At 39.6% G+C, this 24,219-nt stretch overlaps 1 protein-coding gene across 4 annotated transcripts in view; it reads left to right on the top strand.

Annotated features, from left to right (window-relative positions):
- The window catches only part of tns2a (tensin 2a), a 102,823-nt gene that overhangs the window by 20,213 nt on the left and 58,391 nt on the right, over positions 1-24,219 (top strand). For all 4 annotated transcript variants that reach the window (XM_038269629.1, XM_038269627.1, XM_038269626.1 and 1 more), the window contains exons 2-3: positions 14,299-14,404; positions 14,610-14,647. In XM_038269629.1, the coding sequence (XP_038125557.1) occupies positions 14,299-14,404; positions 14,610-14,647 (144 nt within the window). The remainder of the gene's footprint in view (positions 1-14,298; positions 14,405-14,609; positions 14,648-24,219) is intronic.

Raw genomic sequence — 24,219 nt, 5'->3', positions numbered from 1 at the left:
ATAGCTCAGCCTCAGATATGACTGACAGAGAACTTAAATGTTAGTTAACTCAACAGGTTTATAAAACAGAAAGTCCTTTGCAGGATTTTCTTCTTTTAAAACTAAAATCAAATCAGTGCTCAAAACAATTTACTGTTGAAAAAATATAAATAAAGTTGATATTTTCTTATTTCTTCAAAATCTAAACATAGTGATAATTATCTTGCACATTAAACATAATGTGTGTATAGTCTATAGTCTTTCAGGAGGAGCAGGTCTTGCAACTGAATGACCTGATGCAATCACCTAATTTTCCTTGACAGAAACTTAAAACATACTTAACTAATCTGACTGTACTGTCTTTGTAAAATTGAGACGATGTGTTTTGTGAATTAAACTGTATAAACAAAACACATTAAATTGTGCATCTCTATATTTGTAGTTGTATTATGAGTAGTGTTGCGCCAATGCCATTTTTTGGCCCCGATACTGACTCCCGATAGTATTGGCCGATACCGATACCGATACCATACCGATACCATCTGTTTGAAATTGATGTGTGTGTGTATATATATTAGGAACTGAATATTACTTGGATGTAAACTAATTTCCATCATGGCATTGTCAAGCTGCTGCTACCTTTGTGAAGTAGGAAAAAGAAAAATACAAAGGAAATCCAGTAAAACTTTTTATTGCCTACCTGGAATGGGTCACAATGATTGAATAAACGTTTGGATCTCAAAATGGTATTTTTTGGTACTCGCCAAGACAGATACCACTATTTTAGTGCTGCATCAGGGCCCCGCCTGATACTGGTATAGGTATCGGTTTAACACTAATTATTAGATATAAACTACTCTCCATCAATGCATTTAACAATGCTCTTGTTTATTTTGATTTAGAGTACATTTTTAGAATTCCAAAAATTATGTTTGAAAAAACTAATAATAGCCTAACTTTTACAAGTCTAGATTTTGTGTTTCCAATCTGAAAGTAAATTTTTTCCACCTGCTTTTTATTGTCATTACACTGTCGCAAGTACAGAGCAACAAAATGAAGTTTCCCCAAGGCAGCAGTGGGCTGCCATTGTGCGGCATCCACGGGGAGCAGTGTGGGGTTAAGGGTCTTGCTTAGAGACCCACAGTGGCAGTCTCTGGGAGTGGGGTTGGAACTCAGAACCTCAGGTTTTATCCCTTTAAGAGGCTAGGAACCAGATGACATTTTGCATCATGAGGCATTGGATTTAAGTCGCAGAACAGCAAATATTAACATTTTTCTTCTTGTATTCTGCTCTCTAGCATTTATTGTTTCTAATTTGTGCATTTTTAACAACCATTTAAAGATGTGAACTTTATCGGAGCTAATTTGCCAGGGTCTGTATGTTTACTGTATGTTTCTAGGAATCCAAGATTGTGTTTAGTCTATATAGAAATGATGCAATGTTGTAATTTTGCCACCTCTAATTACAGCTCTTAAGCAATCATAATAAGCCAGTATTATCTCAGTATAGCAGTGGTCCAAAGCACTTAATGAGTTTCCCACTATTTATTGCCCAGGAAAGATTTCATATGGGGTTGAAAAGGGATTTAATTGAAACTGAAATGAACCTGAATAACTCCATTTACCATCACTTGTGCATGGAGTTTTTTTTATTTTTTTTTATTTTTTTTTACAGCCAGGTCTCTATAGGTTACTTAACTTAAAAAAAAAAAAACATATTCCGATTGGTATTTAGCAGAGTTAGAAATGAAGGTTCTACGAGGGAAAACTTAACCGCACTAAGTTGCATTAAAAAAAATGGCTTCACCCTGCAATCACCCTGCATGAACCAGCATGGAACAACTTTACAGCACCTTATAGAGAGCTCAGTGGCTAAATCATGTATCACTGTCTGACCATGATTGCATGTGGTTGGATTATATAGTGATCCTGATTGTGTCTGAAGCAGGAAGAATGCTGCCAGCCTCTCCTCTGTGTGTTTATGTCTCAGCCCACATCTGCGGCTCAGCTGACAGTACTAACTTGCTTTTTTAAACTCGCCACAGCCGCATGAGGATACTAATGCCTGCGTTTGTGGACACTTCACATAATGATTACAAAAGTATAGAAGCATCTGATTGAACACACCCTGGAAATTGATAATCCCTTTTCAATGTATTCATGTTTATCTGAAGAGAAGCTTAACTAATTGGTCATCTGCTCCATGCATGATTTAACCAGTGATCGCTGATGGAAGATGACTCACTCATTTTGCTGGTTAGAAGGTTGAGAGCCACTGCTTTTATGCAGCAGTCAGGATTATTTTTCTGAAATTTTCTTTTTTTCGTTTTAGTTTTGATCTACCATACCACATTCTGCTGGTTTTAATGTCGCATTAGAAATAAATTTAAATTATGTATTTCTTTCGGCTTTTCGATATTTAGTAAAAATATGAAAAAAAAAGATTTTTATGAAGTCCACATCTTAAGTTGTTTTAGAAAGTAGATCTGTATATGTAACCACCCGCGTAAGGATGAAACAAACTCAGTCCTAAAAATATACGTTCTTTATTAAACAAACAACAAAAAAATCCTTTCCCTCTCTTTCTACACTGTAAAAAAAGACCGTGAAATTTACATAAAAGCTATGTAAAATCCCGACAGAATAGGTTTGTAAACCCCAAAACACATGTTTTTTGTTGAAATCACAGCGAGCCTTTGTAAACTATTAAACAGAGGATTTTTGTGATATTTACAGCAACATTGTGTGATAATAATCAAATTCATTTGTTAAAGCTAAAAACATTGATAATTTAAACAAAGAAATAGTGTAATACTCATGTCAAAACAATTTTGTTAATTTAACATGCAAATGTTGTAAAAATGTTGTAAAAATATTGTTTCATGCCATTATTACATAGAGCTCTATTATGACCAGCTACACAAAAAATATTTTTCAAAGTAATTCACATGGTTTTAGGATTAAGGCCACTGGAAAAAAAAAAAGTTAACTGATTTTTTTTATTTCTTTCAGTATAGTATGGGGAAAAAGTTAGAATTCTGACTTTAATCTCTGAATTCTGACTTTAATGTCAGAATTCTGACCTTAATTTTAGAATTCTGACTTTTTTTCTCAGAATTCTAACTTTTTTTATTGTCAGAATTCAGTCAGAATTCTGAGTTTAAAGTCAGAATTCTGAGATTAAAGTCAGAATACTAAATTAAAATAAAATTTTAAAATCAGTAAACTTTTTTTTTCAGTGGCCATAATCCTCTTCTGTACCAGATGTAATAAAAATGTCCTCTGAAAAAAATATTTGTAAATCTGACATTAAAGATTTAGTTTAAGTTCTAAAAAATTTCAGTCATTGCAGAAAGCCAACAATCCCGGAACGCACCGATCAAACAGTTCAACCTTGTCAGTTGATTTGAGCGGGTTCTGGTGGGATATTTGGGCGGTCGACGGACTTTGGGCAGGATCCCTCTTTTTTAGCTTTATTTTTGGACGCAGAAGAGACTGTTTTCAAGTTCGAAATGCTCATCCCTGATTGGATAGCAGAAGAAGCTGTTGGCCTGCGAGCTGGCCAGAGCTAAGCGGTCTTCGGAGCAGAGACTACAGGAGAGGATCAATCTTTGGATCATTTTGGCTCTTTAAAGAGGAACATTTTACGATTTAACATATATTTTGAGGATCTTTGGCTGTTAATTTCAACCAGAAAATCAAGAGTTTACACGGTAAGATTTGAACGTCCTTCTTTTTCTTTCTTACTTTTTTGAGCATGCGAAAATCTCTACAGATAAACACAAGGTATATGCTAGTAGTTGATATTTTAGCCCACTCAGAATCCTAAAATGATCACCTGCGTTTTCTGCAAGAAGAAATTGGACACGTTGAGGGGTTATATACTACACTGCAGAGTGCATAGAAATTAGCCTCGTTGTTTATTTAAATGTGCTGGTGCTAACTGTAGCCAAACTTTTACGACTTACGCAGCTTTCAAGGGCCATTTTTATCGTCTGCACAATGTCCCTGCACCGCAGGCTGCTGCAAAAGCTGTTGTTACGGATTTAAAATGTGCAGTTTCGTCATGTGCCCGCCATTTTTCACACGGTGAAAGAGCTCATGTCTTAACCCTATAATGCCAAATGTATCATATTTGATACATACGGTTTCTAAAATGTTTTTAGGGAAGAGGATTAGGGCCACTGGAAAAAAAAAAAGTTTTATTTCAGTTTAACATGGGGAAAAAAGTCAGAATTCTGACTTTTTTCTAGGAATTCTGACTGAATTCTAACAATAAAAAAAGTCAGCATTCTGAGACTAAAGTAAGAATTCTGACTTTTTTCTCATACTAAACTGAAATAAAATTTAAAAATCAGTTAACTTATTTTTTTTTCCACTGTCCCTAATCCTTCCCCGTATTGTTTTGCATCTGACACCTTTTGCATAATTTAATGGTAAAAACTTTGCTCAAAATCCTATTGTACACAATCAGATATACCTGATAACAGCCAGTAGAAGAGTACACAAAAATTAGTCTTGACTTATTGCATAGTAATAAATTATTAATATCAAAAATGTATTTCTGTTTTTTCTTTTTACATATTTTGTTAAAAGGGAGAATAAGGACTTCAAACCAAAAAAAAGTAATTTTCTGTTTTGTTTTTCTTCTTGGATCGGGCTTTAAAGGGTTAAGTGATCACATCGGAGAGGGCAGGTCTCTGTCATGTCCAGTCTGTTAATGTCCTGATGGATCTGTATATGTGCTGATGGATATCCACAAAGGCATCTTCCTCTCAGAATACCACCTGTATTCTGTGACAAAAGACAGTCTTGGGTTGCACTGTGTTAACATTAATGACTTGCCCGATTTCTATCCTTTGGTATCTTACATTCTCGATGGATACCAAGTCATTCCCCTGAAACACAGTATTGTGGCAAAATAAAGCCCATTGTAGCTTGCTTAGCTCTGACTGTAAATAGTTTGACATTAAATGTTACATGATGTCCCTGTTCTGTTAAGTATATGTAATATTTTGCATTATTTTTCTGTTCTGTTTGAAGGTGCCATTTCTTCATGACAAATATGAGTGACTCAGGGCAAACCTTCCTAGATGTCGCAATCATGGAGGTCCTACCAGAACTTCCAGCAGTAAACAAAAACATCCTGGTGGAACACTTGCAGTCCATCGGAGTTGAGATATATGATGATCTACGCTTCGTAACAGAGGCTGATTTGATGACAGCATTAAGACCTGTTCAAGCCAGAAAGCTTCTTTCTGCTTGGAAAATGAAATGTAAGTAGAAACTCTACATATGTTTCAACACATAAAAATATTTAGTGTTCAAAAGTAGACATTGACATTGTGAAATATAGTTCATTTTGCATCATAAAATATGTATATATTTTTTCTCTTTTAAAGACCAAACTCCTGAAAACAGCTCACCCTCATCTGTAGACGCCTTACCTACCCAATCACTGTCATCACTCTCGGTTTCACCCGGAAGTACATCATCTGCAAGCAGCCAAGAACTTGACACACAGTGGAACGACAACTTTGAAATTCCTTGGAGGAAATTTCCTGAAGAGGTGATGCATGCTTTGGAGAGGGGGAAAAGGCTTGGCTCAAAACTGAGGAGGCAAATGGTCCGGATTATTGTGGCGGACATGATGGAAAAATGCCCTCATGTAGGTAAAAAGCACTCCACTGATGTAGCCAAAAAAATGGTTGCAAAATATCCCAGTTCCCTGCAAGATGTAATAGATGGGGATATTGTTGGGGCAGGCTACCATTCCCTTGTCAAACAGTTGCAGAACAGAATTGAGAATGTTAGGCGCACTTCAACACCCAAAATTAGAAAAAGAAAACATCAGACTGAAGAGTCAGACGACACAGATGAGATCCCATTACAAGAAAGAGCAGCAATGCAAGATACGTACGGGTGCATCAAATGGAATGTAAAATTTCTGCCCCGTGAAGAAACTGAAGAGAGCCAGCAGCTAAAGATGGAAAAACTCAAAGTGATGTTCCAACACTCTGATGACAATCCAGAGGAGGTAAAAAGTCTGGTGAAGTCCACTTTTTACACACAGCGCCGACATGTCAACCAGGGAAAAAGCATCAAGTGGCTTAGAAAGGAGTGGCCATTTTGTTTTGATGAACTTGGCATGTCAGTTCATTTCAAGGAACTGACTGGGATTGACCTCAAAGAGACATTCACACGGAATTTGGATTTGAAAGGGCAAAGGCTTCTGAACTATATGACCACGGTTTGTGTCAACAAGAGCAAGAAGTTCCTTCAGACTTACACAAGACTTCAGAGGATGCGGGGACCGCAGAGTGGCTGCTCGGATGACCTAAAAGAGATGATCCTGCTTCTGTTCAGCTACTTTGATGAGAAGGAGGAGTCCATGTTCTTCTGTGTGGAGGATACATGTCTGGCAGAGGAGGTGCAACTGGAGCAAGTGCCTCTGACACCCACCATTATTGTCTGTGGTAAGCTCATCTTTTTTTCTTTCTTTTTTATAGCACTGCTTATAGAATTTGTCTTGAGTGCAGCATTTATTAACACAACCTTTTTTTTTTTTTTAAATGATCTATCCACAGGACAGTCCTGCTTTTCATCAAGAAGATACATGCTGAGTCTGGACCGGAACCTCATCAACACAAACATCTCATCCTTCATCTCTGCATTGTGCCTCATGTTTGGGAGCTACTACTGTTTTAACATCCACTACCCATCTGAGCTGGCTTCCACCCTTGAGTTTCTTCAAAGGTGGGTAAATGTTTCTCTTCCTCCTTCATCACACTCTCTTCTATCACACTCTTCCTTCTTTCTCACACTCTTCCTTCTTTATCACACTCGTCCTCCTTCATCACACTCTCTTCTATCACACTCTTCCTTCTTTCTCACACTCTTCCTTCTTTATCACACTCGTCCTCCTTCATCACACTCTCTTCTATCACACTCTTCCTCCTTCATCACACATATCCTCTCAATCAAATTCAGGTTGGCTGCATGTGTGCCATATCTGATGTGAGATGGAGACATTTTATTGTAATTCCTTTGGGAGATAGTAGATCAATTGTGGGAACCAAAAAAGTTCAGAGAGTTGGTAGGACTGGTGTTAACTGATCAATTAAATGGTTTTATATGCTTCTCTTCTGCAGGTGTTTCTTCTCGATAAACCCGGAAAAAGGAACCAAAGTGGAGAACAAAAACTCAAAGCGCCATCTCAGCGTGAACCCCCGAGTCCTTACCTTGATACAGGAACTCGCCGATCACGAGTGGTGTGAAACCTAAACATGGACATATTCAGGCCAGGGACTGTTTGTATGAAAAGAGGTACTGTATATTTCCACACTGTTGAAAGCACAATGCGTGTCATGGTAAGGACAGCACAATGTTTGTTTGTTTTGTTTTTTTGGTTATCCAAAGTTTTGTGTTAAACACACAATGCTTGTCATGGTAATGACAGCACAATATGTTTGGGGTTTTCTTGGTGTTTTGTAAGTGCGCTAAGTAACTTTTGTTTTTCAATGACAATATTTCAAATGTTAGCAGTTCTTTAATGAAAGCCTCAAACTGATTTTGTCGTTTTCCAGTTTGCACTATGTCAACTAAGGCACTGTATCCTTGTTTTGTTTTGAGGTCTAAATGTGCATTATGCAGCTTTCTGGTCTATTACCAACTTTTTTCTTGAAGATAATCCTCCTGCAGGAATGTTCCACAGGTTCCTGTAAAACTATCTTGCTTTTCTTCAGTTAGAAGTGAAGGATTTCACCACAGATTTGAATTCTAGTTTTATGCAACAAAAAATTTTAAGTGTCATAAACATGTCTACATTTAACATGTATGTTGATGTTAACTAAAAATGCATCACTTGTTAACTTTTGATGCTGGCTGTTCAATAAATCTTCCAAAGAGCAATGTCTTACCTATTTTTTTTTTTCTGAAGATGCATTTTTGCATGTTTTCGTGTAGGTTATTTTGCAGGTTTACAAGTAAATTTTACAATATAACTTTATTATGAAAACATAAATATACAGTATGTTATGTGTAGATTTTATGTGTAAAATACAGAGATTTCCTTTTGAAATGCATAGTTTAAATGGTCATTTGTTTAGTATTTTCCTGTTAATTTAACCATTTATTAATGTAAAATAAGCAATTATTAGTCATAAACAAAACAGGAAATAGGCCATTTTTATACAGCACAATTATGCAAAATTAACACTTTTTTTTTGTTAATGTAACATTTTTTAAGTGGAATTCAGATGTGATTTCACTCACTGTAAATCATTTTACATACATGAGCTGTTAATTTGTCTACTGTACTGCTGTATTTTTTACAGGAATTCTCTGGTAACCACAGCTGCCAGCGTTTTCCTGTAAAAACGACAGCTTTTTTTTTTACAGTGTACGAAACAGATAGCCTAGGGTAGACAATATAATATTTACACTCTGACATTGGTGGATGGCGGACAAACCCGCAGAACCAGAAAGTCGCACACTTATAAGGCTTCAATCAGGTGAAAAAAACACTGCACACGATCACCACTGAACACTGCAGACGATCAGATCCAATATAACATTTAAAATTTACATTCATCATAATAAAAATTTAATATAACCCACACTCTAAAAACACTCACCCACGTTCTTGACGAATCTACAATGTGTGGAACCCAGAAGAATTTTAAGAAATGTTTGCAGCTTCCGCTTTTATACTGCTTGGACCACGCCCACCATACCACCTGTAACATATAGTTACGAGTTGGCAGCATTTCATACACATCTCTGCCTGTATTCTTTAGAAGAAAGAAATCCATATCCTAAATCTAGATTTTCAAATAAAAACGGGTATAGGTTAAATATGGAGTCCTAATCCGGCAAGTTCCAAGACATAAAGAGGCCAAAAGCTCAAAAAGTTAAAGCAGGAGGATTCAAACTTTCTCTTATCAACTCTTACTCTTTCACTCTTTCTTCGTTTTTTTTAGACTGCTGTGCTTTCTATAACTTCATTTTAAGCACCCCAATAATACCAATTTGATAACATGAAATGCTTGCACCCAGTATCCACATCAAAGATTGCATTTGTTGCTGTTATGCCAATGAATGGTGTGTCCACAAATCAGAAGGGTATTAATTTGTTTTATTACAGATCAGTCATGGCCGTTCAGGCTTTAAATTGGAAAACATCACTGCTCTCCATGGGAATTGTATTGCTATTGCATGAAAACGTGTTTGTGAGTCTTGTAAGTCTTGCTTCATGGTGACTAATATTATACTTTCAGTTGGAACAACATTTGTACAGTATAATCAGTGAACAACTTATTTGGGTTAGTGATTTAAGATGAAAAGAGAACAAATAGATGTGGATGAATTTATTTGGGCCTAATATATTGATGTAACTCATGTTGAAACAGAGCCATTCATTTCAAAATAAATCAGTACAGCCAAGTTGAATGATTGCAGTTTATATTAATCATCTCTTTACATTAATCTAACAAGAAGACATTTTGGGTAAAGTCGAAGTCTTTAGTTTTTCTATTGAAGTCTGTAAAACACTTGTCTTTGCTTACTGTTATTTTCTGAATTTAATGATCATATCACCAGACCAGTTCAGATGGCGTAATTGGGATCAGGCCCCTGGGCCAACCACTGTGTACATTTCCACCATCTAGGGTGCTGTCAAAGTACACTTGTCGAGAAGTGTGCCAGATGCTGCTGAGCACAGCTAGGTTAGGTGAGGTGATATTAGGCAGGCAGCTGACAAAACACACTTCATTTCCATAACACTTTTGGAAAAGCCAGGATGATTGGAAAAAGCTTCAAAACAGTCTAGTCTTACTTTTTCCAGCGTTTTATAGTCATTACACTGTCACAAGTACAGAGTAACGAAATGAACTCTCTGCATTTAACCTATCTCCTTGGGGAGTAGTGGGGGAGCAGTGGGCTACGATTGTGCGGCGCCCGGGGAACAGTGTGTGGGTCTTGCTCAGGGAACCGGAGTGTCAGTCTGTGGGAGTGGGGCTTGAACTTTGAACCTCAGGATTCCAAGTGCAATGTCTTAACAACAAGGCAACCACGCCCCAAAGAAGGCATTAGTGTGAAGGGTCTTGCCCAGACATGGGCATACTACGGCCCCCGGGCCGTATACGGCCCGTTAGGCTTTTTAATCCGGCCCGCCGAACTTGTCCAAATTACACTATTTTCACGACTGTAAGGCGCACATAAACGTCTTTTTTTTTTTTTTTTTTTCCTCAAAATGTGCGGTGCGCCCTATGTGTGTTGTAACTGCGACTTTTGAGACCACCATGCACCATGCAGAACTCCTCATCTCCTCATTGAGGAGATGATGAAAGCGTGGCTGAGGGAGGTGAATGTAAGGAGACCAGGTGTTTTTTTTCCCACTCATCACCATCTCTGGTAATCTGTGACTGCATGCGTGCCCATCTCACAGCTGATGTGAAAAACATGGTGAAACAAATTAACGCTGTGCTCGCTGTTATTCAACCGCTCGACATCGGTGCGCTTCGGGAGCGCGCCGCCAACGCGCTGCTGCTGCTCGAGATGGAAAAATTGAAGTTTTGCTGCTGGAAGCGCCGCATCAACCAATCAGAGAAGCTGATCTGGGAGCTGACAGCGAGGCAGGTGTATGAGGAGACCAGGTGGTTTTTTCCACGCATCACCATCGCTGTTAATCTGTGACTGAATGAACGCTGTGCTCGCCGTTATCCCGGGAGGTCTGACAAAGGAACTTCAACCGCTCGACATCGGTGTGAAGAGGTCTTGTGCGAAATTCTGTTTCCCCGTGAAAATCTGTTCCCCCTGTGTCGGGAGCGCGCATTGCAGCCAGAGAGGCGGATCTGACCATTCTGAAGGCGCTCCTGATCATTTTTCGGTAAAAACAGCTCATATAATCATCTCAACTTTGTAACATCCATTTTAATCGGTTGCTCTTTTTAAGAAATTGTAAAATAAATACATTAACGAGGTCCTCACGCTGTTTTGTGTTTTTTTTTAACGCCAAGAGAATCGGTATTTCTCCAACTTTTGTCCCTTCAGCCTGACAGAAATAAACGTCAGTCACCGAACACAACAACACGTAGTGTATTTTTAATTTTTCATTGCTGATATAAGAGGATGGAAACTGGCTGATAGCAGGGCACACAAATTAAGACGTCCTGCGAAGATGAGAGTAGAATTTCTGGTTAATCACCTTCTAATGTAAAATATGACAGATTACTGGATTAAGGACATTTATAGTATACCACATCACACATATCAATTTTAGAGAAATTGGAAACAGTTGCTCTTTATTTCCCAAAGATATGGGAGGAGGAGAGGAGATACTGGATGTTTCAGTTTACTGAAATATTCTGTTCCCCCTCCATAACAGGGGAAGAAATTGATTTACCTGCAAGTCTTTAACTGTGCTTATTCATCTCACCACCGAGAACAAATCCTGTGGATTTGGCCATATTTACTCTTTATTTGCAAAAATTTTAAGGGGGGGAACCATATATTTCAGCTGCCTGAAATAATCTGTTCCCCCTCCATAGGGGGCCTCTGGGCCGGGTCTCCTCCGGGTTCACCGCAGCGGCTGGCAGGTGTTTTTTCATCTAAATAATCTAAATCTTGCAGCTATATTTGATGTGATCAGTGGGAATAAAGTAGTTTTAATATGTTTTTAAGTGAGAAAGTCCACCTGAAAACTTAATAATTGCAGTCAGTTCATCCAGATTTCTACTGTCGGTGCACCACATACCAGCGGTACACTGACAGTAGGAACCCCTTCAACAGCAGCCTCTAGGCCGGGCAGCCTCCGGGTTCACCTCGGTGGCTGGCAGGTGTTTTTCATCTAAATAATGTAAACTGCAGGCACCAGGATACCAGCAATAAAAGCGATCATATTCCGTCGGCAGGTTTCAGGATTTTAAGTTAATTTAGGAGTCATCACAGCGCTCTGTGTCATCAGCGACGTGTCTGTCTCAAGGCCAGCACGTAGGTTTGATTAATACTTTGTAATAAATAAATGAATAAAGCACAATCATACTCAGTTTTGCCCCTGCTCTATTTTTAAATACGCAGTAGAGGTATCTAAAGGTAGTAGAGGACATGTACCTGTATATAAGAAAACCCTATAGTCCGGTGCACCTTATGTGTGTGTTAAATACAGAAATGGCACACATAACTGAGACTGCGCCTTTTAGTACGGTGCGCCTTATGGTCGTGAAAATTGTCTGTTTTTTTTTATACATTTCAATCCCCAGGTTTAATTAATGACATTGCTTGTCCAAATGCTCCTGGCCCGGCCCTTCTGTCAAATTTTAGAACCCATTCTGGCCCGCAAGTCAAAAAGTTTGCCCACCCCTGGTCTTGCCTAAGGACCCACACTGGCAGCTCATTACCCCCAGCTGGGATATGAACCCAGGCTTCCTGTTTGCAGGACGGGTGAATTACCCGTCTTAGTATTAGGTACTTACCACATGTGCTAGCCAGCCGCTTACTGTTACTAAGGAAACAAAAAAACAAAAAGCAGCAAGTGGAAAGCCTTTTAATGGTGACAAATGAATCTATCACAGCGTTCAACAGTTAACTGTAACATATCTGATGGATGGATGGATGGATGGATGGATGGATGGATGGATGGATGGATGGATGGATGGATGGATGGATGGATGGATGGATGATCTGTTTTTTATGTGGTTCACAACTTATAAGCAGTTCCTCCCTTGATTTCGATTCTAACTTCTACAAAGGCAGATATGTAGATTTAGGAAAGGATTTAGGAGATTGTTAGACTTTTTGTAACACTTGTATCCCTTTAGTAACAGTAGTAGAAGAAAAGAAAAAGAGATCCAGCTAGAGTCCAGCTGGAAACAGGTTATGCCTGTCTAAACCACAGGATTTCCTGCAGACCAACAGTCCAGGAACCCACTCTGTCTCTTTTTCTGGTTGAAGGTTTCTGATTCTATGACTGAGTTGTTTCCCCTGGAGGAAGGATGCCGTCGCCTCCTGTATGGTTGTGAGGCAGTTCCGTTCTTCTGAGTCACATTGAGGAAGCCAGAGTCTTTTTCAGGAGTTGTATGGTATCAACAGATTCTTCCACCTGAGCTTTGGATATCCGTAGCTCCACCAGAGTTACCACTTCACTAATAAGTCTTGTTAGATTTACAGTTATGATATAATCTTTTAGACCAGTGGAAATATTTTGAACGAAAGGTTGGATACTGAGACTTTTTCAAAGAATTTTGAATATGTGTCATATATATCAAGTGTGCTTTCAACATATGTTGAAACAACCCAAAAACTAAGATCTAAGGTTCTCGAAATGCCGAAATGGGGCTTTAATATAAATGAAAGTTACATTTATCAGACTTTTTTGTAACAATGTCTTAAAAGTCATGTTTTAATTCCTTTCCACTTTGTGACTGTGCTGCATGTTAATCTGCAACATAAATACAGTGTAGTTTGCGGTTGTAAAGCACAAAATTTGACACTGTCATTTAGATACTCCCTAATTTCTAGAGGATACGCTCTGCCTACATACTTGGAAAACATGTCATTCCTGAATTATGTTTGTTTTGCTGTTCTTTTCCCCATTTAGATACCATCGAATGAGCTCCTGGTTGGTGCTGTTCAAGTATACTGAGGAATCATGCTTAAGTTTACCAATTTATGTACGCAATCCTTCATAAACACACAAAGGGCTGAGCAGGAATGAGTGCATCACGCGCCGTTGTCTGCACTGACGCACATGCTTCTCACATGTGAACATGATAAAGTACTCTTGTCCATTTCTCTTTCTTTTGTACTGTCTGGCTGTCTTTTAGCTGTCAGATCAGAGTAACCTTTTACCTTCACCAATCTATTTATACACTTTTTTTGCACATGGTCACACATAAAAACACACACAGAATGGGATTAAATGAGAGCATGGGTGGGAACCCTGAGGATTATTACTGGAAGATGATTACACAACCAGAAGAGAAGAGGCAAACTGAGCAGAGAACTGATGTTCCTTTTATTTTATACATACAATGCTTTCATACATGGAGAAAAGTGTAACCAGGTCAGTCCTACAAACAGGTTAGAGCTGGTCTCCTGGAGCTCATTCCATAATTAAAGTCCTCAAAGTCACTCATGCGTTGTATTTTTGCTTTGGTTCTGTTATAAGACATCTGTTCAGTCAATCTGAGATGAAGGTCAGAACAGAATTCTTTGAGTGTTTCTGTGAGCAGGTATCCCTCTGTTGCTTCACTCTAGCCAGTATCAGGTGTCTGGGCTCAGTCACTCAGCAATAGTGTGTGTATGTGTGTTTTTAAACAGGTTGGGAAGGGAGAACCCCACATCTTTAAGGAAAAGACATTCAAGAAGAAGCGGCAATGCAGCGTGTGTCGACAGAACATCGACAATGTGGGCTCATTGTGCAGAGGTAGGAGACCTCACTCATGTGAGGCAGTGAATTCAATAAGACCAACAACTTGCACCAATAATGTAGAGGATATTAGAGTTGGTGAATACTGCAACCTTTTTCTTCAGAGAGTTGAAATGCTAAGATGAAGAAAAGATACTGCCGTTTCAACTTGATTACAAATCCTGTTTTCTTCTCTTTCTTGCCTAATTTCACATTTTTCCAGGATGCAAAACAGCCACCCACCGGAAGTGTGAGGGCAAGGTAAGGAGCATCACAACTAGTTTACTGACTACAGACATAAATGTCATGTTGCACACATGAATTTTGGATTTCAAGCTTTCGTTTGCAGTCAGAAATTGATATCCAGTCACAATAGGTATGGATATCACGTTTGGGCTTCCTCTACCAGCGGTTTCAGAAAACCCGGTTTCCTTTTTCCAATCAGCATGGGATGAAAACTACATACACTGGCAAATTTTTTGCGAATTGCAAATTTGCAAATTGCAAATAACAACCATTTAGCCTTGATAATACTTTAACTGGATATTTGACCAATATTGTCAGGACACCAATATTTTGGTATCAGTACTAGTAGTGACAAAAGGGAACACATACATAACATTACTGACTCTATTTTTATTCAAACATCATAGAACAATAACATATCAATCAGTAAATAAAACAAATAAAACTTTTTCTATTGCATATAGTTTTAAATTAAGTAAAATGTAAGAAAAAAAGTGATACAACAGTATCAGCACTCTCAATATGTAACCCTAAACATTTTTTCTTTACTTTGCATGGCACTCCCAAACCCACACTAAATGCATTTACTTTGGGCGAACCAAAGTTGCATGGATGGAGCTATGCTTAGATATTCTTTATTAGGAGATCAAAGTCATTGATACCAATGCTAAAATAAAGAGGTCATGACAGGTGTGATATTGCCAGAAAAAAAAAAAAAAAAAAAACGCTTTAATAATGAGGGAAAAAAAATTTGCTAGTTATCAGGTTCTGACATGACATGATTATCTCAAACTGCAGAAACAGCTTCGCAGGCAAAACGTTTGATTACAGCTGCAAGTTGCTTGCAGCATATATTTTTTAATGCACAAGAGAAATATCTCTAAATATTTTTTCCCTTGACTGTGGCAAAACAAGAGTTTATACTGTATTTCATATTCTGTAACTTACAATGTTCATCCCATGCCTCCAAACTTATATCCACTTTCAGTTGCCCATACAGCAGCGGAAGATCCCCAATGATTGGTCGGCTTGAGAGTGCTATCACTGGGGATTCCCAGTCCTACAGTCTACCAGTATGCAGGAATCTGTTGCCAGGAACAACTACGGAATATTTAAAAATAGGATCATAATTCTTAGAAACTGTCTAAGATTAAGTTTTGAGGTAAACTTTCACACCTAAAAGCATCTTAAAATCACCTTTTCCTGAAATAGAACAGAAAATGAAGCAAATACACTCTCTCCATTGCATCTGCCATTGGACACAAGAGACCAGCAACTCATGTCAGATGCATTCGCACAAAAACACATCAAAAGTATTAAAACACATTCTTGACACTCATCTGACCTAAATGTCCACAGTCGTCAAAGATGAGGTGTGGACTCCTTATTGATGCAGGAAATTTGTGTAAATGCATCATTAGTCTTCCCTATCTGCACCTGTTTCATTACAAGTAGAACAGACAACAGTCATCATGCTTCCACCACCACGCTTGTAACTTGGTCTGAGTTTTTTAGTTCTGAAGGCTTTCTTAGTCTCATCTAAACATTCTCATTTTTGGGCCAGATAGCCCAATCTTTACCAGCGATAACACTTAGTTTCAGAAGACTTCTGGCTTGTCTCTATGGAGATATGCAACTTTCACAAAAGCATAGGAGGTTTTGTACTTAATATTGCTTGAACTGATATATTGCGATCTGCAGTTGTTTACAAATAACTCAAAAAGACCTTGCCTATAATTACATTTCTCCCTGTAGGTCTTCACTGAGTTCCATAGACCTCCTCTTTGCTCTCAGCACTTATCAGTTGAAATGTTGCAGTCTTACAGATATTTCATTTAAAAGAAATGGCAGAAGTCATGTTAGAAGGTTATTTTATAGACTCAAACCAGTGAAGATTTGGGTAAATGTATAAACATTTGGTAGATTTTAAAATCTTGACGCAGTTCTGATGTGTCATCATCAACATTGCATGTTGCATGATCATTTTGTCCATTAACTGCACTTATACTTGAGTATTTTATTGCAAATAAAAACCTGTTGGTTCTTTTGTTATTAAATGGTTTAGACAAGATATGTCAAGATAGTGTACAACATCAAAACATACTGATCCATATAAATGAATGTTTGCAGACATACCAAAGTGATGTTTCACTTCTATAAAGGAAATGTTCACGCATAATCTTAGCAAATTAGCACCCTAAGGCCAATCTCACAAGAACATTTGGACAGAACAAAAACACTGTGGGAGAGAAGGAATGTGATGTCATCTCCAACCACGTTAACCCCTCTAATTCACTGTTAACCTAAATGTTAACAGTGTTATTCACTTTGATGCATTTGTGTTTTTGTCAAATGTACATAATTTGTGATTCTAAAATGTAAATAGTATAGAGTATTACATCTTGGGATGGTTAAATAAACAATGATCATTGGAGGTTAGGTGGGAAACAATAAATTACAGAAGTTCTACAAATTTAGAAGTCTCAACAGCTCTGCTAATAAAAAGGCAGCTCAGCTGCATTCCTCCGAAAAACTCAGAGCCTGTCTTGAACCCCACACCACTGCTCCTGTGAAAGAGCCATTGATGGAGAGATGGTATGAATAGACAGAGGGATGCAGAAGGGAAGAATGCCAGCCATGGCAGTATAAGCTTGGAGCCTTGGCGAGCAGCAGCCGAAGTAGAAAGAGCCAAAAGCGAAGGCATGTGGCAAAGACATCCCATCATATCAGAGTAGCGGAGTGCCCTTAGGACAAAGTCCGGCATCAAAGTAAGCTCCGAGACAGCATAAAGCTTTAAAAGTAAAAGCAGGGTTAAGGAATATTTTGTGCAGGTTTTTGCATAAAATGTATATGTATATACATAATATACATTTTTTTTATTTTCTAGTTACTTAATTTAAACAGATCCTTAACACAAAGAGAAGACTTCATTCAGGTTATAATGCCTTTAGCTCAGAACTCTACAATCAAATTTATTGACCAAAAAATGGCATTCATTAATGTAAAAAAAACACACCATCGAAGCAAACTTAAACTTTTCAGTTTTGTTGTACAATACAACTGCAAACCCCAATGAGAGGTGTGGCATACCGTTTTAATCAGCTCAACATGGCCGTTGGTTACTCTAGAGGGACTGCAAAGATTCACAGTTCAGGAGCGAGGATTTGTTTAACTTATTCATGTGCTTTACAAATATGATATTTTTTGAAAAGTGGTAAGAAAAAAGTATACTCTACTTTGCTTTAGTCTGTCACACAAAATAACAAGTTTATGATTGGGACATGACCAGATGGCTGTGAACACTATGACAATGTAAGTTAAAGGTAAACTCAATATTGAGATCTGGCTTCAGAGAGGAAGACTTGGATGTTGCCTAGGAATGGCCTAATGTGAGTTTGTGTTCTGGGAGTTAAACAGTGATATCCATCGCTGCTACCCAGGAAGGGAGAGGTCAGATAAGGCAGGGTGCGGAAGCATGGCTGCCATGGCTGCGGGTGTTGCTGTAAGCTTGATGATAAATGGTCTCATTACTACACTGGTCAGCATCCTGTCTGTACATCTGCTCCATCATACATGCTGATGATGCTACAGTATGTGATACCATGTTAACAGTTTACAACTTTTCTTTTAAGGTTTTTATTCTTAGGTCCAGCAGATTCTGCAACAGTTTCTTGCCCACTGCTATCACATTGCTGAACTCTAAATCATGTCACAGACTCACACTGCTAACACCAAACGAAAAATACTGCATATTTGCACCATACATATTACTGCTCTGAACTTCCATATGAATGCATTTTTTGCACTAGTTTCCTTTCTTTCTTTTTTTTCTCCTGCACAATTTACATTTGATCACTACGACGGAGTATTAGGGCCACACATGAAGAGAAAAAATATTTTTGCCATGACGAGATTAAACTCGACATGTCGACTTTAAACTCGCCCTGTCGACTTTAAACTCGCCATTTCGAGAATAAAGTTGAAATGACTGACATGTTCTCAAATTCAGAACTGCGAGCCTGGGTAAGCATAGGGAAAGACGTTACGTTATTATTGGTAGGCCACCGCTTCCTGTGATGATTATACAGTTGCAGCACGTCAAAGACTACCTTCACTCATAAAAAGCAGACTGCAGCTGTGGAGCGCGGTTGCTCTTTTCTCCAAACTTTGGAATGTCGAGATTGAAGTCGCCACGATATATCAACTTTATTCTCGAAATGGCGAGTTTAAAGTCGACAGGGCGAGTTTAAAGTCGACACGTAGAGATTAAACTCAACATGACATTTCAACTTTATTCTCGAAATGTTGAGTTTAATGTCGACATGTCGACTTTAAAGTTGACATGTCGAGTTTAATCTCGTCATGGCAAAAATATTTTTTCTCTTCATGTGTGGCCCTAATACTCCGTCGTAGATCACTGCTGGACTTAATGGAATGGAAGTGTTCATTTGCTTTCTGGAAAGCTGTACCAAAATAAATGCTGTTTTTCTATACACTCTGTGTATACAAATTACTATTTTATTTTCTGTATCCTAATCTTTGCCCATAATGCCAGCTGCTTCCAGCTGAGCCATCTCTGTTCTAACAAAACACTCAGGCTCTCTCACAGAGAACAACAAAATGCTGTAAACAGTTTTTTTTCTAAGTGAATAGTTTCCCCTGTATCTTTGATCCCAAGTGGAAAATGTATTCCACAGGGAGCAGACAGGGGATGGTAGGAAGAGCGACTGAGGCCCCAGTGGCAGAGGAGGATGGGGGAAGGACCCAGGGAGGAACAGTGGGAAGAGAAAGGATTAAAATAAGTGAAATGCAGCCCATGACAACTTGACTGGCCTGTCCAATTAAGAAAGAAGCGGCATTTCCGCTGCTCAGGAAAAAAAAACAAAAAAAACCTTTTCATTATCTACTGAAGTTAAAGTCAGATCACCAGTGATTAAAATAGTTACATCTGTTTGGCAGCGCAGATCAGCGGAATCAATTACATGTAATACCCTGCCTCTTACACCCAGATTTAATATCAGTAGGGGTAGTGGGTAAAATTCCCCAGCAAAATGGGAAACCCCTTCATAAGTTGTCATAGATTCTTTCCCTGTAAACAGAAGGAACCAGATTCTATTGGTATGACAATCTTGACGAAAATATCTATTTCAAATGAGAGGGTTTGATTCAGGGGAAAATTCTAATCAGTGATTTTGGTCAACAGATGAATCCCAGTTATTAATAATAAATATGATTAATATTGGATGACTTTGGAAAAAAGTGGAATGTATATTGCACTACTAAAGAATACTAAAGAATTAGCAATTCAATTTCAATTCAATTCAGTTTATTTATATAGCACCAAATTCACAACACATGTCATCTCAAGGCACTTTACAGTTCAACCAGATCATACAGTCAAATTGATACAAAGTTTTCTATCTAAGGAAAACCAGTTGATTGCATTGACTCATTGACTCAAATACAATCCCTCACACTAAGCATGCTTGTAGCGACAGTGGAGAGAAAAAACTCCCTTTTAACAGGAAGAAACCTCCAGCAGAACTAGGCTCAGTGTGAGCGGCCATCTGCCGAGGCCCACTGGGGTTCAAGGAGACGGAAGCAGAGACACAAAAAGCAGTTGTAAAAGGCGGCCCCGGCCAATGACAATATTTCATAAATCTTTATGAATAGAGTGCTAGATCTAATAAAAGCTAAAACAAAGTAGTTCAGCCCAAACAATATTGCTCCGATTCTGATGCTCAATGTGAAAAATTCAGCAAAGAAGTCCTGTTGTTAATATTGTTAATTGTTAATAGTTTGTCAGAAGCTTAAATTTCAGGCTCCACTCCTTATTTGTGTGGCTCGGGGCTTCTGACACCTTCAAGTAATAAATCCTATGGTTTTGATTTGATTTGAAATCTTTGAATTCAAAGTGTTCCCACCCATGGGACCATTTTTATTTGCTGCATACTCACCTAGCTCTTGACACAGCTGCTGATCATTTTACTCCTTTAACATTTTATTCCCTTGGAGTTTTTGTGCTTTTTCCTGATATTAAATAGATCAGTCCTGTACCGACAACTAATGAAAACATTGGCCGCTCTCTGTAGCTCAGTGAATTTCAGTCAGGTAATAGAGAAGTTGCTGTTGGAAGCTGGAGAAGTACCTCTCTTCTCCAGCAGAGTCCGCCGTGGATCCTCCTGAGCAGAGCCCTCTGCACAGCTGCTGCTCGTTACCATCATCAGGAGGACCCACTACTTAAGCTGTCTTCAGACCTTGCCTCAACGCCGCAGTGTTGAGCCAGTTGGTTAGCACCTAAGCCTAGAACCTCTGAGTATCTTCGTTGACTTTGAATCCCAGCTGGATTCTAACTCTATCTCTGTTTTTCCAGGAAACCAGTTCTTCCCTTGTGAAGCTCTGGAGGAGCTTAACCCGCCGAGCCTGCCCTCTGAGCCAAACCTGAAGACTTCCTCGAGTTCCCATGCAGCTCTGGACATGAGAGCTGAAAACCCAAACTCAAGGTCAGCTACCTACCTAAAAGCAAGACGCTGAAGCAGCTAACGGACTCTGCAAGTCAGACTCTCTCCAGTTCCAACAACCTTCCTCTCCAAGCTCCACTCAAGGACCCTCAAGGTACAAACCAGAAACTATCAAGGACAAACCTCCAAGAGCCCGGCTAACTAAACTGTCTTCCTCACAGACTCCGGTGATCCCGTTTGCCCAGGACCAGAACCTGAACATAATATCATTTGGATTGTATTCAATAAACTCTGTTTAACTTTTCAACTGTTTCCAGTCTCGTGGTGTTCTGCATTATTGGGTCACACTTGTGTACCAATCATGACAGAACACTGCGGCCAAACGCAAGGCCCAGCAGATCACTTCTCTCGCCACTTGGAAGAGCAGGCGACCCAACTAAATGGACATGCCTTGGCCTTACGTGAGCTAAACACCCGCATTGAAATGCAGAACCAGGTAATTCAAGGCTATGCTAACTACTTTAATAGTGCTAACGCCACACCGGCAGCGCAACCATTTCCGGGTCCAGTTCCACCTCCGAGGTCACCAGCAGTGACGTCATCTGAGTTCCGCCCAAGCCTTCCTGAAAGATTCTCCGGTAATATGAAGGATTGCAGAGGATTTTTATTTCAGTGCAGATTATTGTTCCAGAACTCTCCCAACAGTTTTTCGACGGACTTTAAGAAAATAACCTTTATTCTCTCTCAACTAACAGGAAGAGCTTTGGAGTGGGCCCAGGCCAGATTTCCCTCAGATGAAAGTCTCAACTGCCGATACTCTGATTTCATTTCTGAGTTCTCCCAGATTTTTAATCAAGAAACTGATCAAACAATTGACTCTCGTGCTCTTTTCAGTATTAAGCAGGGAAACTCATCTGTGGCTGATTTTTCGATCAACTTCCGGGTTAAGGCAGCAGCTTCCGGATGGAATCAAAGTGCTCTGAAGGGAGCTTATTTCATGGCCTTAAATGAGAATATTAAAGACGAACTGGCAACTCTCGACGAGCCAGCCTCCCTTGAGGATCTAATCAAACTGACAATTAGATTGGACAACAGAATTAGAGCCAGAAGCAGCTCCAAGTTAAGAAATTCTGGGTCTCACGCCTCTACATCTGCTTCAAATATTATGACTGTTTCTTCTCCTCCCACAGAGCGACCAAAAGCCCAGTCCCTCCCTCTGCCTGTTCAGGCTTCACATTCTGGTGGTATGGAGGTCGAACCTATGCAGGTGGGACACACTCGGCTTACTCCTGAGGAGAGACAAAGACGTTTTTTGAGCAGACTTTGCATCTATTGTGGTGAAAGTGGACATTTCATTGCTTCCTGCCCGGCTAAATCAAAAGGCAGGGCCCGCCAGAGGATCTGAGGAGTCTGGCGGGCCAAACCAACTCTAAGAAATCTCCTCGATTGATGCTTCCTGCCACTTTGTTTTGTGATAATCAGAACCTCTCCTTTTCTGCCTTTATTGACTCAGGCTGTGAACGGAACCTCATAGACTCTAACCTTGTTCAACAGTTGATGATTGAAACTGTTCCCCTTTCTCAACCTCTCCGTGTCTCTGCCATTGATGGGAAAAATCTCCACCAAGTTACTCATCAAACTCAACCCCTCGAGCTCCTCCTCTCAGGTAACCATCGTGAAACTATCACATTTTTTGTCATTCCCTCCGCATGTTCCCCGTTGGTGCTCGGATTCGAATGGCTGGAGAAACACAATCCACGCATTAATTGGACTGAACGTCACGTGGAAGCATGGTCTACGTCATGCCATGAGACTTGTCTTCGGTCGGCAGCCCCCGTGGTGGGGCCTCCTAGAGGGGGGGGAGAGATGGACTCTCCTGACCTATCTTCAGTTCCCTTTGAGTACCATGACTTGGCCCTGGTCTTCAGTAAGGTCAGTGCTACGTCCCTTCCACCACATAGACCATATGACTGTGCAATTGAGTTGTTACCTGGAGCACCGTTACCCAGCAGCCGTTTATATAACATCTCCAAACCAGAACGAGAGACAATGGAGAAGTATATTAACGAGTCTTTAGCTGCTGGAATTATTCGCCCGTCCTCTTCTCCTTTGGGTGCTGGTTTCTTTTTTGTTGGCAAGAAGGATGGTTCATTAAGACCAAGCATTGACTACAGAGGGTTGAACCAAATCACTATAAAGAATAAGTACCCTCTACCTCTCCTAGCCTCAGCTTTTGAACCTGTTCAGGGGGCAACAGTCTTCACCAAACTGGATCTGAGAAACGCATATCATCTCCTCAGAATCAGAGAAGGTGATGAATGGAAGACTGCTTTCAAGACACCATTAGGTCAGTTCGAGTACCTGGTGATGCCTTTTGGTTTAACAAACGCCCCCGCCTGCTTTCAAGCACTAGTGAATGATGTTCTCAGAGATTTTTTAAATGTGTTTGTCTTTGTCTATATAGACGACATACTCATTTATTCACGGAACTTAACTGATCACAAGAAACATGTCCGCCTGGTGTTACAGAGGCTACTGGAGAACAAGTTATTCGTCAAGGCAGAAAAATGTGAGTTCCACCAACCATCAGTGACCTTTTTGGGGTTTGTGCTCGAGGGCGGGCAGGTTAAGCCTGCTGAGGACAAGATAAAGGCGGTATTGGACTGGCCGATTCCTGAAACTCGAAAACAGCTTCAAAGGTTTTTGGGGTTCGCCAATTTTTACCGTCGTTTCATTAGAAATTATAGCCAGACGGCTCAACCTCTGACCTCTTTAACTTCGGTTAAGAGGAATTTTCAATGGACTCCCGAAGCTCAGTCTGCTTTTGACAAACTGAAATCTTTGTTTTCCAGAGCACCGGTGTTAATTCAGCCTGACCCTTCTAAACAGTTCATCCTGGAGGTTGATGCTTCGGATTCTGGCGTCGGAGCCGTTCTTTCCCAGAGACTCGACTCAGATCAAAAGATTCATCCATGTGCCTTTTTCTCTCGCAGACTCTCATCAGCAGAACAGAACTACGGTGTTGGAGATCGAGAACTATTAGCCATCAAGTTGGCGTTGGAGGAGTGGAGACACTGGTTAGAGGGAGCTGAGCACCCGGTTCTAGTCTGGACTGATCACAAGAAC

Source organism: Cyprinodon tularosa, unplaced genomic scaffold, assembly GCF_016077235.1.
Source record: "Cyprinodon tularosa strain WSP-4 unplaced genomic scaffold, ASM1607723v1 ctg731, whole genome shotgun sequence".
NCBI lineage: Eukaryota > Metazoa > Chordata > Actinopteri > Cyprinodontiformes > Cyprinodontidae > Cyprinodon > Cyprinodon tularosa.
The sequence above is the reverse complement of the archived record's forward strand: the minus strand, read 5'-3'. Positions and strand labels throughout refer to the sequence as shown.